At 52.1% G+C, this 16,241-nt stretch overlaps 1 protein-coding gene across 2 annotated transcripts in view; it reads left to right on the plus strand.

The window, feature by feature from the left end:
* LRRC20 (leucine rich repeat containing 20) overlaps positions 1 to 10,594 on the plus strand; it is an 81,060-nt gene extending 70,466 nt beyond the window's left edge. Inside the window, exon 5 of one of the 2 annotated variants that reach the window (XM_087432075.1) lies at positions 8,035 to 10,594. In XM_087432075.1, the coding sequence (XP_087288201.1) occupies positions 8,035 to 8,192 (158 nt within the window). In that variant the 3' untranslated portion in view covers positions 8,193 to 10,594. The remainder of the gene's footprint in view (positions 1 to 8,034) is intronic. The other variant, XM_004427025.3, reaches the window with a different exon arrangement.
* The last annotated feature ends 5,647 nt before the right edge of the window (positions 10,595 to 16,241 follow it).

Here is a 16,241-nt window from a genome sequence, read left to right on the forward strand (position 1 = left end):
GGTGATGACGGTCAGCCCGGGTCCAGTCCTTAGTGAGTTGCTCCACAAAACCTGCCTGTCATGATTATCTTCCGGGAGCCGGGGGCCAGCGGAGGGACACAGGGTCTTGCCCCTCTCTCTGTTGTGGGATCAGGAACTGTCCTGCCCTCACCACTTGTTAGCTTGGTGACCCCGGGCCCTGTCAAAGAAAAACCAGAGCTGAGCAGGAGTTAAAACATTAAAAATAGATTTTATTCAGGATGTTGCAATAGAGGAAAAGAGACCTCAATATAGAACCAGGCTCAATTCCAGATACAGCCTGGGAAGTGGGAATTATCGCCACAGAGCAGGGTGGGGGTCAGTGGATGGAAGATCACTAAGAGGAAGCATCAGGGTGAGAGGGGACTGGCTAAACCGACCTCACGGGATTCTTGCTGAAGGTGGGCCAAGGTGGTCAGACATCACTGGGGGGATGGTGGAGGATGAGGAACCCGACCAGATATCGAGGGTGATCAGATATTGAGGGTGGAGACTCTGGCTAAACCACCTTAGCAGTATTCTTGCTAAAATTGGACAGTGAGAGACAAACACAGAAGCTCAAAAGTCAGGCCTAGTTGGAAAGTTCAGGGGAGCCGGCGTAGAGTGAGAGAATGTCTGTGGTCACTGAGAATCCGAGGCTCAGTTTCCTTATCTGCAAAACGGATCATTGTGAGGAACCATGTAGCACAGGGCCTCAAATATCACTTCCCAGAAGTGGCCTCCTTTGCTGGGCTCATTTAGACCAGGTGCTAAACCTCTCTGGGCCTGGATTTCCCCATGTGTCACACAGGGGTTATAATACCCCATGAAATGACTTTACTTACCTCTTAAAAGCCCAATGCAAGGAGGTTTTCTTATCTGGGCAATCAGGGGCAGAGGGGATGCTGTCTGTCCTGCCTGCCCACACAGCTGGCTGTGCTGGGGGCCTTGGCCGTCAGAAAGCTGCTGCTACTGTGAAGAAGGGGAAGGGTCCAGGTCATTAGCCCTCTTCTTCCCAGCCGTTATTGGTAAGGAAAATGGGGGCCCAGCTCACATGGAGAGAACCAAGAACTACCGTGGGCAGCCCCTTCCTTCAGCCCCCACCCAGGAAGGGGCAGGGAGGAGCAGGTTGCTGGCCGCTGTGTAAGGTACCTTTAGCACGCGAGTGAGCTCAGGAGAAAGCGGAAGGATGTGGGTGGGAACCGATATTGGTTGATCTTGCTTTTCCTCCCCTCCCCTGAGTGACGTCTGCTCACAACCCTGCATTCTGGAAATAGTCTTATCTCTGCTGCTTTCCCAACTCTGGGTCCCTCCTTCACTGCACAGAGGTCCCTTCCTGCCAGACAAGTAATGCCCAGCTCCACGCACCACCCTGTAGCCAGTCTTCCTGTTGGGGACCCAGCTCCCGGCCACCGCTCCGCCTCATAACTCCCTCCCAGCTGCCCAGAATGTCTTTTTGTGCCCACCAGGTACGTGTACCATGTATGGTGTTTGGCCCTGGGGATTCAAGGATAAAGAAATGACTTTGCCCACAGGAGCTTAAGGGTTTCCTGTGCTCCCAGGGCATCCAAGGCCGCAGACTGGGCGACTGGGCTAACAAACAGAGCCGGGCCCTTGGAGCTCAGAGCCGGGTCACCCCAAGGGCAAACCCTTCCTGGGAGGGGCTGCCTGTTCACAGGGCCCGGGGACTCCTGCATGTCCCTCCTTTCTGGTCTAAGTGAGTCTTCTCCGTCTCAGCATCAGCCTGGCCGCCCAGTGACTGGGTGATCTAGGGCAAAGTTGCTTCTTCCCACTGTGCCTCAGTTTCCTCAACTTTGGGGGCCCTCCCAGCTCTGATGGTCCTTTGCTGTCATCTGTACAGCCCCTGGCCAGCAACCCATGAAAACAAATACCTCAAGGAACCTTCCGGTTGGTTCTCTCAGCTCTCAGCAGAGGCCACATCCAGGGCTCTGACCTTCTGCGAGTAGCGGTGAGGGGCTCGGGGAGCTGTAGCACTTTCAGGAGAAATCTGAGGCTCAGCACCTCTTCCCTTTCCACACGATCTCACATGCAGTTCCTCTTGGTGGCGAATTCTGGCCAAGATGTTGCTGGCCAGGCTCTGTGGCTGGCGCCTGCTTATCCTCAGGGATCTGGGGTGGTGCTTGGCTGGCGTGCTTGGTGCGGGCACCAGACTAGCGACAGGGAGCCAGGGGGCCTAGGCTTGTTGAGTGTGTGTTGCTGGAGCACTGCGTGGCATACTGCATGTGGTCGTCTCATCAGATTCTCATGGCCTCCCTGCAGGGTAGGCAGAATGACCTATTTACAGGCGAGAAAGATGAGGTTCAGATGTCCTGCCTAGAGCAACACAGTCAGTCACTGGAAAAGCCAGTCTTATCTTTCTGGCTCCAAAGCTCTGTTCAGCATCTTAACTACCTTCCCGCCACCCAATACCGCATGAAGTAAAGGATCTGGGCGTTCGCCTGAAGAATGTGGTGGGGTTTGCTGGGTTACAAGTTTCAGAAGTGTTGTTATGGACAAGGAGGGGCAGGTTTGTTCTGCACTGTGACCTAGACCAGAACAAGGAGGCATGGAAGGTTCCAGAACTAATCTGAGAACACCTCCAGGAAACCCTTTCTCTCAGGGCAGGTCAGCAAGAAAATGGCTGCCATGGGGACCTTAGTGGGCTCAGAGATTCTGTGACTCCTGCCCTGTGTCCCTGGCTCTGTTAGAGGTGGAGTCCCTGGGCTGTGGAAGGGAGCTGTTCCTGACTGGGTGGCCCAGACAGCTGTGAGCATCCTGGTCAGGGGAGGCCAGACACTCCTGCGGGCTCCAGGGAGCCCTGCAAGAAGACTGTTTTCTACCTCCCGTTACTAAGGGGACCCCTTGAATGGTTCTCACAGCTGGTGGAGGGGGGAGCATGTTAGGCTGGAGGGCCATTTGGGGGTGGCATGAAGAGCACGGACTCCAGAGCCAGCCAGCCTGGCTTCATATCCTGGCTGCAGCACTTCCTAGCTGTGGACCTTGGGCAAGTTACCTAGCCTCTCTGCACCTCATTTTCCTCGTCTATAAAATGGACACCATAATAGTACTCAATTCATATGGCTATCACGAGGATTAAAAACCTTAACACAAAGAGCTTAAGTCAGCAAGCACTCAACACATGTTAGTTAAACACAAAAACACCGTCAACAACAAAACTTGATCCAACACAGAGATCCCAAAGACCCAAATCCCTGCAAACTCCCACCTTGCTGGGAACATCTCAGGCTGACAGCCTTGGGGAGGAGCCCTGGGAGTTCCCGTAGTTGCTGAGTCGCCTGCTGATTCAGGCTTAAGGCCTTTGGGTTGCTTTCTCTCCTCCCGTCCCCACCCACCCAGCCGGGCGAGGACACTGTGGAGCTTGCTGCGAACCAGCGAGCAGCAAATCAGGGCCCAGCTCTGTGGCTTCATAGCCCATCGTCAGTCTTTTCTCAGCCTCGGTTTCCTCATCTTTAAAGTGGGCAGAGGAGGACCTGTGCTGCTCTATCCCCATGGCTATCGGGAGAATCAATATGGAAGTGCTTTATAAACCTGAGTGACATGCACAGTGTAAGGAACTATCCTGAGCTAGTGGCCTCCCCTTCCCTTCTCCCCATAAGAGCTAGGGCGTAGTTACATCCTGGTTACCAAGTCCAGAGGGGAGGAGAGTATCTGTGTTCAGAGGATTCAGTTGTGTGGGGTCTTTCCAAAGGGTAGAGAGCAGAGCCTAGTGTGGGCGCTCCTCACCCGCTTCCTGGGCTGTGGAACCCCAGGCACTGCCCACCCCTCACTGCAGAGCTCCAAGGCATGGGAAGGGAAGGATCCCCTTGCTGAAGTTCAGGGGCCTGATGTGCGTCAGCCTGGAGATGGCGGGCAGGTCCAGGCAGCCTCTGTTGAAAGCTCTGGGGCAGCAGAGTGACCGGAGCTCCCGGCAGACTCAGCAGGAGTTCTAGAGAACAGGTAGATGAAGTTACACGCATATCCTTTGCCGGAGCAAGCAGTCCTGCTCCTGGGCATCCATCCAGAGACATTGTCACACCGGCCCTTAAGGACAGACGAGGCCACCTGGGTGTCCCTCGCTGGCAGAGTGGAGAGGTAGGGTGTGGTGGGAACACAGGATGGTGCTTTAGGCAGCAGTCAAAAACAAATGGATTAGACGTTCCTGGGACCCCGTGAATGGATTGTGAAACATGGTTGGTCACCAGCACTGTTAGTGTTGGGCACTGATACCTTCCCCACGGAAGGGAACCAGGACTCCCTGGTGGCTGATTCCGGGGCTGGGGCAGCGAAGGCTCGAGGTGGGCCTTCCTAGAAAGGAAGCAAGTGCATCAAAAAGTGCTGGGGGCATGTCAGAGACTCGAGCCAGATTGGAGGGGCTCCTACTGGCCAGTCTGGAGCAACTTGAGCAGCAAAATAAATACAATCATGAACTGTAAACCACTAGAAACATAGGAGTCAACATTGATAATCAGTAGATAAATGAGAGAGAAGAGAGGGCTCTTGCTTAGAGTAAAATAATGGAGCTGGAAAATCATCATTTTGCAACCATCCTAAAGATCAGATCAGGCAAGCATCATCAGTGGATGTCAAATCTCGGAGCGATGGATGCTAAATTTTGATGAGGAGCAGGATATTTGCATACTCTTAAAGTGTGTCCCCACAGACTTCTTGTTAGTTGCAAAGGAGGGAAAAAAACAGTAATTTTACAGTGGTGAAATCAGGTATCAGGTAACACCTGGACTGGGTGATGAAAATTAACATCACTTATGAGGGACAGATGGACCCCATGTGTCTCCAGATGTGACACCCCAAGAAGAACATACCACCTGTGCGGTGTTTCAGCTGAGGATGCATAATCCCTGTCTAATCCTGGGGAAACACCAGATGAACACAAAACAAGGGACTCTATCAAAAAGACAGGGACGATGGTCGTGATATTCTTCCAAAATGTCAATGTCATAAAAGACAAAGGAGCCCAAAGAGACATGACAACTAAATGCAATATGTGACCCTACACTGGGTCCTGTGGTGGAGGAGGGAGATGCTAGAAAGGACATTATTAGGTTGCCTGACAAAGCTGAAATATGGGCCAGATGTTAGATAAGTGTTCTATCCATGTAGTTTATGAATCGATAACTGAACTGTGGTTTTGTAAGAGAATGTCCTTACTCTTAGGAAAGACACAGTGAAGTAGGAATGAAGAGCCATGATATATGCATATTAGCCCCAGGTAATTCAGAAAACAATCGTGTGTGTGTGTGTGTGTGTGTGTGTGTGTGTGTTGGAAAGAGAGAGACGGCACACATGCACAGAAGATAAAGCAAAGAGGGTAAAATGTTAACAATTGGTGAATCTTGGTAAAATTTGTGGTGTTCTTTGTACCGTTTTTACCTTTGTAACTTTTTCTAAGTTTGAAATTATTTCCAAATAAAAAGGTAAAAAGAAAAGAGTAACTTGAGACAATAATATTCAAAATGTCCCAAGTAAACAATTCTTGCTCTGAAGACACATACTAGATTGTTCCACTTATATTAAGTTCAGGAACAGGCCAAGTTAATCAATGATGCGAAAAATCAGGGGGTATAAACTGGAAAGAGGCACAAAGAAACTGTGTGGGAGTTCTCGACATGTTTTACAGCTTGGTCAGGGTGGAGGTCACGCAATGTAGACGTTTTTGTACACCTACCTGTACTGTAAGCGTTTTATTGTATGTGTATCTCAAAATAAATTTAGTGGTGCTTGGGGAAGAAACACAGAAATAGAATGAGATCTATTGCACAATACCATTTACTAAATTAAAAATACGTGTGTAGGGCTGGCCCCGTGGCTTGGTGGTTAAGTGCACGCGCTCCGATGCTGGTGGCCCGGGTTCGGATCCCGGGCGCGCACCGAGGCACCACTTCTCCGTCCATCCTGAGGCCGAGTCCCACATACAGCAACTAGAAGGATGTGCAGCTATGACATACAACTATCTACTGGGGCTTTGGGGGGAAAAAAAAAAAAATACGTGTGTAACATGTGCCAGTGTGGTACAAAATTTAAAACAAAACAACCACAAAAACAACAAACCCTTATCTCTGCCCAACGCACGGTGCCCTGGAGAGGCAGGAGCTGGCTGTTGCCATCACTGATGGCCTGTGGCTGTGCCAGCTCGGAGGGCTGAGGCCCTGGCCCTGTCCTGGGCTAGGGCAGGAGATCATATGGGATCTGGGCTGCTCACAGAGTGGGATCAGGGCGGAGCGAATGCAGCTAGAGCTTCCGACTGGACAGGGCTTGCGTCCGGGGCAGCTCAGCCCTGGGCCTGCGTGTTGCAGTGTTGGCGCTGGTTATCAACAGCCTAGTATGCGTCCAGACACTGTTCTGAGTGCTGTGTGGTAACTCCTCTGATCCTTACAACAACCCCATTGGATAGGTGCTATCATTTCCCCCATTTCACAGATGAGGAAACAGAGTCAAAGAAAGTTTGGTTAACTGGCCCAAGGATACACAGCTAGAAAATGGCAGAGCTGGGATCTGAACCCAGGTGGTCTGGATCACTCTCTGGACCTCAATATGCACCCTCCTAAATAGAGACTTCCCTATATGGTGGTCCAAAGTGGGGAACAGAAACACAGATCAGGTTGTCCCACAGGGCTCCCTGGGCCCAGGCAGGAGGGCCTGGCTCCCTGGGCTGAGGGGCCCTACAGTCCTTGGTGTTCCAATCTGCCCGCAGGGCTGGGCCCCAGGATCTGGACCTGGAAGCTTATAGATGCCAGTGATACAGCCTTCCAGGCCCCGCCCCCTGCCCTCTCTGGCATCCTGCCCCATGCTTTTACCCCTACTGCTCGCCAACCTCAAACACCCCTTCCCCTCATTCAAATCCTGCCCATCCTTGAAGTCCTAACTCAGCTGCCATCTCTGTGCCCGGCTGGCCATTCCCTCCCTGAACTCCTGCAGCCTTTTGAGAATGTGCATTCTAACCTGGGCTCAGGTAGTTACAAGCGTGTTGCCTTAGGCAAGTTGACTTAACTTCTCTGGGCCTCGGTTTCCTTTATTAATAGTATCTAATATTCACTGAGTACTGTGTGGAGTACATATATTCTTTCATTCATCCTCAGCCCTGCGAGGTATATACTATAGTATTATTATTACCCTGATAGGAAGTTTAGTACTTTGCTTTAGGCACACAGCTGTTACGTGGCCCACCTGGGACTTGAACCAAAGACTGAGTGATCCTAAAGGTTAAACGTGAGGAACTGTCAAGGGTTATCAGGTGTTAATACAGCTGCTGCCTTGTTCCAGTCTGGTTTTTTTAATTGAGGTAAAATTCACGTGACATAAAATTAACCATTTTAAAGTGTACAATTCAATGGCATTTAGTACCTTACAATGTTCTGCAACCATCACTTCTCTCTTGTTCCAAAATACTTTCATCACCCCAAAGGAGACCCCCTGTACACATTAAGCAGTCACTCTCTATTCCCCTTCCCCCCAGCCCCTGCAACCACTAATCTACTTTCTGCCTCTATGGATTTGCCTATTCTGGACATTTCATGTAAATAGAATCATACAATATGTGACTTTTTGAGTCACTTTTATATGTGACTCAACATAATGTTTTTGAGATTCATCCAAGTTGTAGTATGTATGAGTGCTTCATTCCTTTTCATGGGTGAATAATATTCCATTGTGTGAGTATACCACATTTTGTTTATCCAATTCTCTGTTGATGGGCATTTGGCTATGGTGAATCATGCTGCTATGAACATTTGTGCACAAGTATTTAAGTACCTGTTTTCAATTCTTTTGCTTCTACCCAGGAGTGGAATTGCTGGAATAAGTGGCAATCCTAGAGTTTAACTTTATTTTGAGGGATGCTTTCCTGCATGTGGATGTAATGCCCGGTGGGCCTGAGGGCCCCTCACACGGGGCTAGGTGCCAGCAGCTGGGCCCCGTGTGCAGTGGGTGATGGAGAGCTCCTCCCCACCAGGGTGAGTGTCTTCCTGTTCCCTCATCCTTCTTCTCTGCCTGCTTAGCCCCTAACCTGTCCTCTCTCCCCAGCAGATGTGCCTGTAGAGAAGCTGGCCGCCATGCCCGCCTTGCGCAGCATCAACCTCCGTTTCAACCCGCTGAACGCCGAGGTGCGCGTCATCGCCCCACCACTCATCAAGTTTGACATGTTCATGTCTCCGGAGGGCGCGCGGGCGCCCCCACCGTAGGCCTCCCCCCTCCTGCCCACCCACCAAGGGACAGAGGCCACCTGGCATGGCGCCCTGAGGGAAGGGTGTCCCAAGGCCCATGGGAGGCCAAGGTTGGGGGGCTGGGGATGGGTGGGCCGCACAGCGTGGTGGGGGGTGCAGCTGGTCCAGGATAGATAGCTTAGAGCAGTAGCGGGCCCTGGAATGCCCAGAGGGAGGAGGCGAGGTGGGGGCTGGAGCCCGAACTCCGGGTACTCACAGCTTCTGTGCAAACCTGGGCAGACCCCCACCATCTCTGAGCCTTGTTATTTGGGAAAAGGGGTGGAGGGGGGCCTTTGCCTCTTTTAGGCTCCTTGGAGGCTCTTTAGGCAACACGTGCCCCCAAGTCACCCTCAAATCCTCGGGCGCCTTCTGAGCCCACAGACAAGCATCGCGGAGCATTTCCTGGGCCCCTGTGAGGTTGAGGCCTTGTTTCTAGTGGTGAAAGCCAGTCGCTGCCCTGAGCGGAATAGAGGACAACCTCCATCTATTTATTGCTTCCTGAGGACCCGCCGGATGAGGCCCTTCCCAGTGCCCCAACCTCACCCTGTGGGTCTCTGCACCGGTGGGAATGCTGTGGAGAGAGTGTGGCCGGCGCTGCAGCAGAGCTGAGGATGGTTACATAGGAGCCCAAGGCCTGTCAGGCCAGGGGACCGGGGAACAAATCGAGTCGGCTCTGTCCTTCCTCATGATGTCGGTGGGGTGGGAAGTTCCGAGTGCTCCTCGGGACTGAGCAGGTGTGCCTGGCCTCACCCTTTGAGCCACAGGAGAGGTGGCCCAGAGAGAAACAAAGCCATGTGTGCCTGTGGCTCTGGTCCCGGGTAATTAGATGGCCACTCCCACCACGTTCTCCCTCTGGCTGCCTTGTCTTTGGTCCACCTGGGGGCAGAAGACACCACAGACTATTGGATTTGTGGCTGGCCAGCTCCCAGGCCACCATCCAAAGCCCTGCTGACCTAGTCATTTCTAGGCCCTCAACCTGGAGTCTAGGATGTGGCCAGGCAATAGGGTGACCAACCATCCCTGCTTGCCCAGGACTGAGGGGTATCCCAAGATGTGGGACTTTCAGTGCTAACACTGGGACAGTACCAGCAAACAGGGACAACTGGTCCCCTTACCAGGAAGGAGCCTGGGGCTCTTGCTTTATGACAACGTCTGTGGTTTGTAGAACCCCTGACCTCTTGATCTCCAGGAATCTACCTTCTCATCTGTGGAGCAAGCAGACTCAGAGCCCAGAGCCCCTCTGGTCTGGACCTACCTTTGTCTTGGTCTGTGGGAGACACCTGAGGCCCCATGATTTTGGGCAAGCCAGGCTACCCACATCCTATGTCCATGGACCGGTAGCCACTCTTCTACTCCTAGGAGTAAGGTGTTCAGAGCTCAGAGCACTAACCCTTTCTCAGAATGTTCCCATTCCCTTTATCCCCGGCCTTGGGGTCTGCCCCTGCCCAGGCCTCTTGTCTCTTGGCAAGAAGCCAACAGCTTGGGCCATTGTTGGCCCATCACTGAGCACTCAGCGTCCCAAGAGATGCTTTGTTCACTCTGCTTATCTCACAAGGCCTGGCTGGCCAAGCTCTGGGAAAGCAGTTTTCAGGGTGAAGAGGTCCAGATGGAGCTCCAGGGTTACAGAGTTCAGCTGTGGACACTGGGGACAAGGGGGGCTGCAGTAGTCCAGGCTGGCCTGGTCCCACCCACCCTGTGTCCTGGAGTGCAGTTTCTCTTTGTTGAAGAGGGGTGCACTTTTCTGATATGCACAATGGCATCATGTGGCCAGAACCTTGCATCTCAAAGTGTGGTCTGTGGACCGGCAGCATTGGCATCCATGGGAGCTTGTTAGGAATGCAGAATCCCAGGCCCCACCCCACACCCCTGGAATCAGAACCTGCGTTTCCACAAGATCCCGAGCGACTCCTGTAAGCACTTTACAGTTTGAGAAGCAAGGGCCTGGGGGTGACCCTGGGGATGTCCTCGGCGTGGAGGGTGAATGTTCTCTGCCCTACCCTGCCACCCCAGGGCTCAGAGTCTGTGTTCCCCCTCCCTAAACCAGCCCCGGGAGACCCTGAGCCTCTTAGAACTTTTCAGAGTCTGCGTGGCACTCCCAGTGAAGAGAGTAACCGGAAGTCACCAGGAGATGAGGGTCAGGTTTGCCTGGCCCTCTGGACACCGCCTTTCTGGTTAACCTCTGCATGCCAAGCTCCTGCTTCCCCAGGTCCTCACCTCAGACCGTTGAAGGGGTTGCTTCTGGAAGCTGTTTTCTTTCTGCTTGGCAATTTTGCCCTTGCCTTTCTGGGAAAGCTTGGGCAGTCAGAGAAGCCCCCAAATCAGAGCCCGCAGTGTGAGTGAGCCCTTAGCTTCAGTCTGCAATAAAGAGTGCGTTGGTTTCATCTGCCTGCTTGGTGTTTGACTCATTCACACTGCACAGACCTCCCGTAGCGTTAGTGTCAACCTGTCCAGCTGCAAAGAGGAAGGGCTGCCCCTCTTGTTGCAAGCATGAGGTAAAGGAAGCCACACGGGTGCTACTCAGACTATTCGCAGATGGGCGCGCCGCAGCCAAGCAGGATTGATGTGGCCCTAAAACTGTGCTGCTGTAGGGGGCAGCTAAACATCAGCCCTGGGGGAGACCTGGACACCCGGGAAAGGATGAAGGGACCCGCTGTCCCCACATTTTTCCCTCACTGATGTGAGAAATTACACTCTTAGCCATTCATTCCGCAGGGTCTGTGGTTCTCAAAGAGGAGTCTCTGGACCAGCAGCATCATCATCACCAGGGAGCTGGTTAGACATGCAAATTTCCGGCCCCGCCCTGTATCTAGAATCAGACACTCGAGGGGTGTGGCCCAGCACTGTTTTAACAAGCCCTCCAGGTGTTCTGATGCACGTGAGAAACCACTTTGAGGTTCAAGGTTAAAGTCAGTTTTTGTTTTCTAAATCTGAAAGGCCAGCCTGAGTTTGCCTTGAGTTTTAGGTCAGACACTCTGTTATTTTTATGTAACAAACACACAGAGCTCAGTGGGTGCCAGGCAGTGTCTAAGCACGATACAGATAGTAACTCATTTGATGCCTGTGACGACCCGAGCTAGCTCTCTGAGTTGGACAAGTCCCTTTCCCTCTCCAGGCCCCGTTTCTGTCTGTAAAGTGAGGGGGCTGCTCTGGGAGATCCCCAAGGGCCTTTTGGGAACTCACGTGGTCACTATTTCTCTGATTCTGGGGGCCCTGTCATAACTCTCCCTTGTGGATTAGCCTGGACTCAGGCTGCTGCCCGCCCCCACCCCAAAGGTCAGAGGGAGGACCCCATCTGACTCTGTTTCTTGTCCAATGCTGGCACCCACAGATAGCACGAGATTGCCCTGCCAAAACTGAGCCGGCTCTTCTCGAGGAAGGGGAGAGCTCCCCCTGACAGTCTGACGAGCGTGTCAGCGCAGGGAGGGCAAAGTCACTGTGGTTAGGAGACTTAGGAGTCTGGTTTCAGGTGGGGCTCTCAGTGCGAGGGAGGGCGCCTTGACTGGGATTGGATAAAGAGCAGCATATAGTTTAGGGTCGGTGGACACGACAAGGGGGCATGGCGAGGTGAGGGGTTGAGCTTTAAGGTGCAAACTCTTCTTTTTATGCTGTTTGCTGAAGAATTGAGCAGTTTGATGTTCCCTTTAAGTGATTCTTTCAGGAATCTCCTAGAATAAACAATAAAGTGAGTTACAATTTTACTTCCTGGGCAAGATTTTCCTGGAATAGTACCATTACGTTGAAGAAGATGGTGGAATAACAAAGTCTTATTAATGTAGACAGTAAGCAGCGTGGGGCTGGAGGGTTTTGTGTGTTTTGAGATATAGCTGACATATAACATTATATTAGTTTCAGGTGTACAACATAATGATTCACTATATGTATATATTGTGAAATGATCACCACGATAAGTCTGGTTAACATCTATCACCACACATGGAGGGTTTTGATTCTCAGTCTCCCCGAAATAACGTGTTGGACCCCAGAGCCTTACTTTGGAGTTGCCATTTACATGAAATGTGCCCGCCTCTTCTCAGAAAGCCAGCTGTGACGGGGAGCAGTTTCTGGAAAGGTGAGCACTGGCAGCCACCCCAGAAGGCCTGGCCAGAGCCCTGGGAGAAGTGCCAAGCCCGAGAAGAGCAGGCATGGGAGGCGACTTGACTCGGGGCCACTGGGCGGGCCGTGGGCTAGGCTGGGCCCAGGAGCAGCCACACCATGCTGTGGATGTGTATCTCAGGGCCAGGTGGGCTGGACCCATCCCTCAGAAAAGGGACACAAGCCCAATTGCTTTAGGTCTGAGGAAGAGCACTCATTGAGCTCCTACTGTTTATCGGCACCGAGCAGGCACTTGTATGTTTTCTCGTTTACTATTAGCAACACCCCTCTTGGTGCCCAGTCTACAGATGAGGAAACAGGCTTAGTTAGGGGGTCAGCATGTGGCTAGGAAGGAGCAGAGATGGGGTTTGAACTGGGAGGCTGGCTTGGACGGGAGAAGCAATCACTTTTTCTAACTCACACATTCCTTCTCCCATCACATTCCTGTGAAGAGGCCTCTCCGGGCCTTGCTTTCCTCATCTATCAAATGGGTGCTAACCTGCCTTCCCTAATGCCATAGGGGTCAGCAACAGACGGTGGAGGTAAGTGGTCCTTAGTGAACGGCGTTACACCCATTTCACACACCTGAGAGCTTCCTCACCCATCTGCTTACACCTGCCCTGTGTGGGCCCAGACCATAGAGCCCTGACTAGAACCTCGCCTCTCAGGACAGTGCACCGCTGCCTGTCACATGTCCCTGGAGCACATCTGGATGCTGATGGGAGATTTACTCCCACAGGGAGTAAGAAGACCGACAGCTCACTGCTCACCCCATCTTCACAGTTAGGATTCTAGGAAGCTCGTGTCAGGCCTCGAAGACAACTGAAGACTTGGATGATGAGGCGTTCAAGGCCTTGGCCAGGAGCCAGCTGGGGCTATGCTACTCTGTGTACATCCAGATTCTTACAGCCAAGGGACCTGGGCACCCTCTCTCCTGTAGACAGGAAGCACTTAAATTAGGGTGTCTTCAAGGGTGAGCCCTGCAGGACTGCCACATTGCACAACTCCAGTGGGTGTCATTCACAATGCATTCTAGCTAATTGGCATCAATTGCACAGAAAACAATGTGAACGGGCCCCTGGAGTTGTGCAAGGGCTGGTGCTGGATCTCTGGACTATCCACAAAGGAGTCAATCACTGGGGTGTTTTAAGATGCAGATTCCCAGGCACACCTCAGCCCCAGTAAACCAGACTTGAAGCAGGGCCCACACTTGTGCACCTTAAATTCTCTATTTCTCCTCCATACAGCACCCAGAGGATCCTTTTAAATCCTAAGTCACTTGTCTGCCCCAAGTCCTGCAGTGGCTTCCACTGCACTTCAACGTAAAGCCAAGTCCTCACAAGTGTCTTCAAGGCCTGCCGTCTTCTTCCCTCCATTACTTCTCTGGTCTCATGCTTCCCCATCCTACAAGCTGTTCCTCCCCATCCTTCACTGCACTCCAGGCACACTGGCTTCTGCTGATCCTTTAACACCCAGGTGTGCTCATGCCTCAGGGCCTTTGCGTCCCACCGGGAAAGTTTGCTTCCAAAGAACTTGACAGCAGTAGGAAGTCTTCCTCACTTTGGTCTTCCCATCCTTCAAAGCCATGATATCACGGCTGGGGCTTTTCCGGCTAGGGTTTTCCTAAGTGGAGTGGCCGGAGCCAGAATGCATGACCTGAGGGAGGATGGGCAATCCCCCGATCCCCCCCACTACCCTGCCACTGTGCCTGAAGTCCCACGAGGATGAGAGCATTGCTTTTGGTTAGTGCTGCCCTCTTCCTGTGATCTTATTCCAACTGTGTCAGGACTGAAGGGGATTCCTATAGACAAAGCTGAGAGGTTGGACCAGGCCCTTGCCACTCAGAGTGTGGTCTGCAGATGAGCAGCATCAATGGCACCCGGGAGCGTGTGAGACCTGCAGAGGCTAGGTCCCTCCCCAGACCTTCTGAATCAGAATCTGCATTTTAACAAGACCCCCATGTGACGCATGGACACGTTAAAGTTTGAGCCTGGCTTTCGATGACTTTGAGATCCTCTCTCACCTTCTCAAAGTCCCTGTGACAGGCAGTGCCAAAGTATAATTTTCAGAAGCTAAAAACATGAATCTTACAAATAGAGGATGAACATGTATCAAAAATTTTATTCAACTCATTAATTAATGAGGGAACCAGGAAGACGGTAAAGCTGGTCCCCAGAGCATCTGAGGAACTGGGGTCCATATAGTCCTTAAAAGAATATTGGGATAAGATTGCTGTTACAGGGCCGGCCCCGTGGCTTAGCGGTTAAGTGAGCGCGCTCCACTGCTGGCGACCCGGGTTCGGATCCCGGGCGCGCACCGACGCACCGCTTCTCCGGCCATGCTGAGGCCGCGTCCCACATACAGCAACTAGAAGGATGTGCAGCTATGACACACAACTATCTACTGGGGCTTTGGGGGGAAAAATAAATAAATAAAGATTGCCGTTACATACAACACTGATCGGTGTCCTACAGGACAGTAAATAGTCAACTTTAGGGTTGACTTTTCTACTGCACACAAATCCACAAATTAACATGTAACTTCTCAGAGTCTGTGCCCTTAATTAATAGTAACTAACAAAACCACAGTGGTACGTTCTCGTGGGCAAGCCTGTTAAACAGCGCTTCATGCGTGCAGTTACCATCTTGGCCTCATCTCTAGGTTTTGGGTAATGTTTCCTAATAACAGACTCCCCTGGGTGGCTGTTAATATTCCTGGGACTAAGGTGATCGCCTGCTCTGTGTTTCTGTTAAAGGACTGGGGCCACCCGAAGCTTGAGGAAAAGAAAAGAGCCAGAGGTGTAAAAACGAGCAGAGAAGGGGAAAGGCAGCTGAAATAAAAATATGTACTAGCAGCTTACCATGTGTCTGTAACTATGCTAAGTGCTTTCCATTTCTTTTCTCATTTAATCCCCACAATAATATAAGAGGTGGCTACTATTTTTGTGTCTGTTTTACAGATGAAGACATTGAGGACTGGAGAAGATGGAGAACCTGGCCAAGGTCAGACATTGGTCAGTGGGGCAACTGGGTCTTCTGGCCAAAGTCCATGTCTCTTAGGATCAGTGTCCAGGGCCTGGGGAATGGTTTACGAAAGGCCCCACCTAACCTGGAAGAGGCCCCTGGGATGCTCCCAGAGAGCTGCCCACCTTTCCCAAGAGGCTTCAACACCTTCCCAAAGACATGTTCTTCCTGACACCGTGGAGACTGACCAGAGCCCCACCTTGACCTGGAAGCCCTCACTACCACCACCAAGGGTGCAGGACCCTAGCCAGAGAGCTGGACTTCCTCAGTGTGCCTCCAGCCTCTCCTCAGGAAGAGACTCGTTACCCTGGGTCCTCCAGAGGAGAAAATCAACTGGCAGAGTGAGAAAGTTCTTCCGGTCCAAACCTCTCCCATTTTATAGATGGGAACACTGAGTTCCAGAAGGAGTGTTCCAGAGGGCATGTGGAGTGACTTGCTCAAGGCCATGCAGGGAGCTGGTGGCAGAGCTCAGATGAATGCCCAGGTTTCCTGGCTCCTGCCCTGGGTTCCTTCTGGGCCTTCGCTGGGTCCTGGAGTTTGGGAGCTCGTCTGCTTAGCACTCCCGGCCTCTCTTCCTTCGCCATGCTGCCCTAGCTGTGCTGTGGGAGTGAGTCAGCCATTAGAACCCTCGCTTGTCATTTATAAATGCAGATAACAACTCAGACCTCCTTCCTTGGGGAGAGCTCACTAATAAGCATTTTAAAGCATTTTGAAGGAAGTGCTCCTCAGAGACTGGCTGAGGAGAGGGAGGGGCACCTCCTGGCTTCCCAGGAAAGGACCTCGCTCTGGTCCAGACCTTTGTAGCTCCCCTGGCCTCACTCTTCAAGAGGACAGTCCCTCCTCGCCCACTACCACCACCACCACCACCACCAAACAGATGCTGAAAACACTGGCAGTGTGCCAGGGGTCTGCA

The sequence above is a fragment of the Ceratotherium simum genome, chromosome 6, assembly GCF_057802395.1.
Source record: "Ceratotherium simum simum isolate JZ-2026a chromosome 6, ASM5780239v1, whole genome shotgun sequence".
NCBI classification, from domain to species: Eukaryota; Metazoa; Chordata; class Mammalia; order Perissodactyla; family Rhinocerotidae; genus Ceratotherium; species Ceratotherium simum.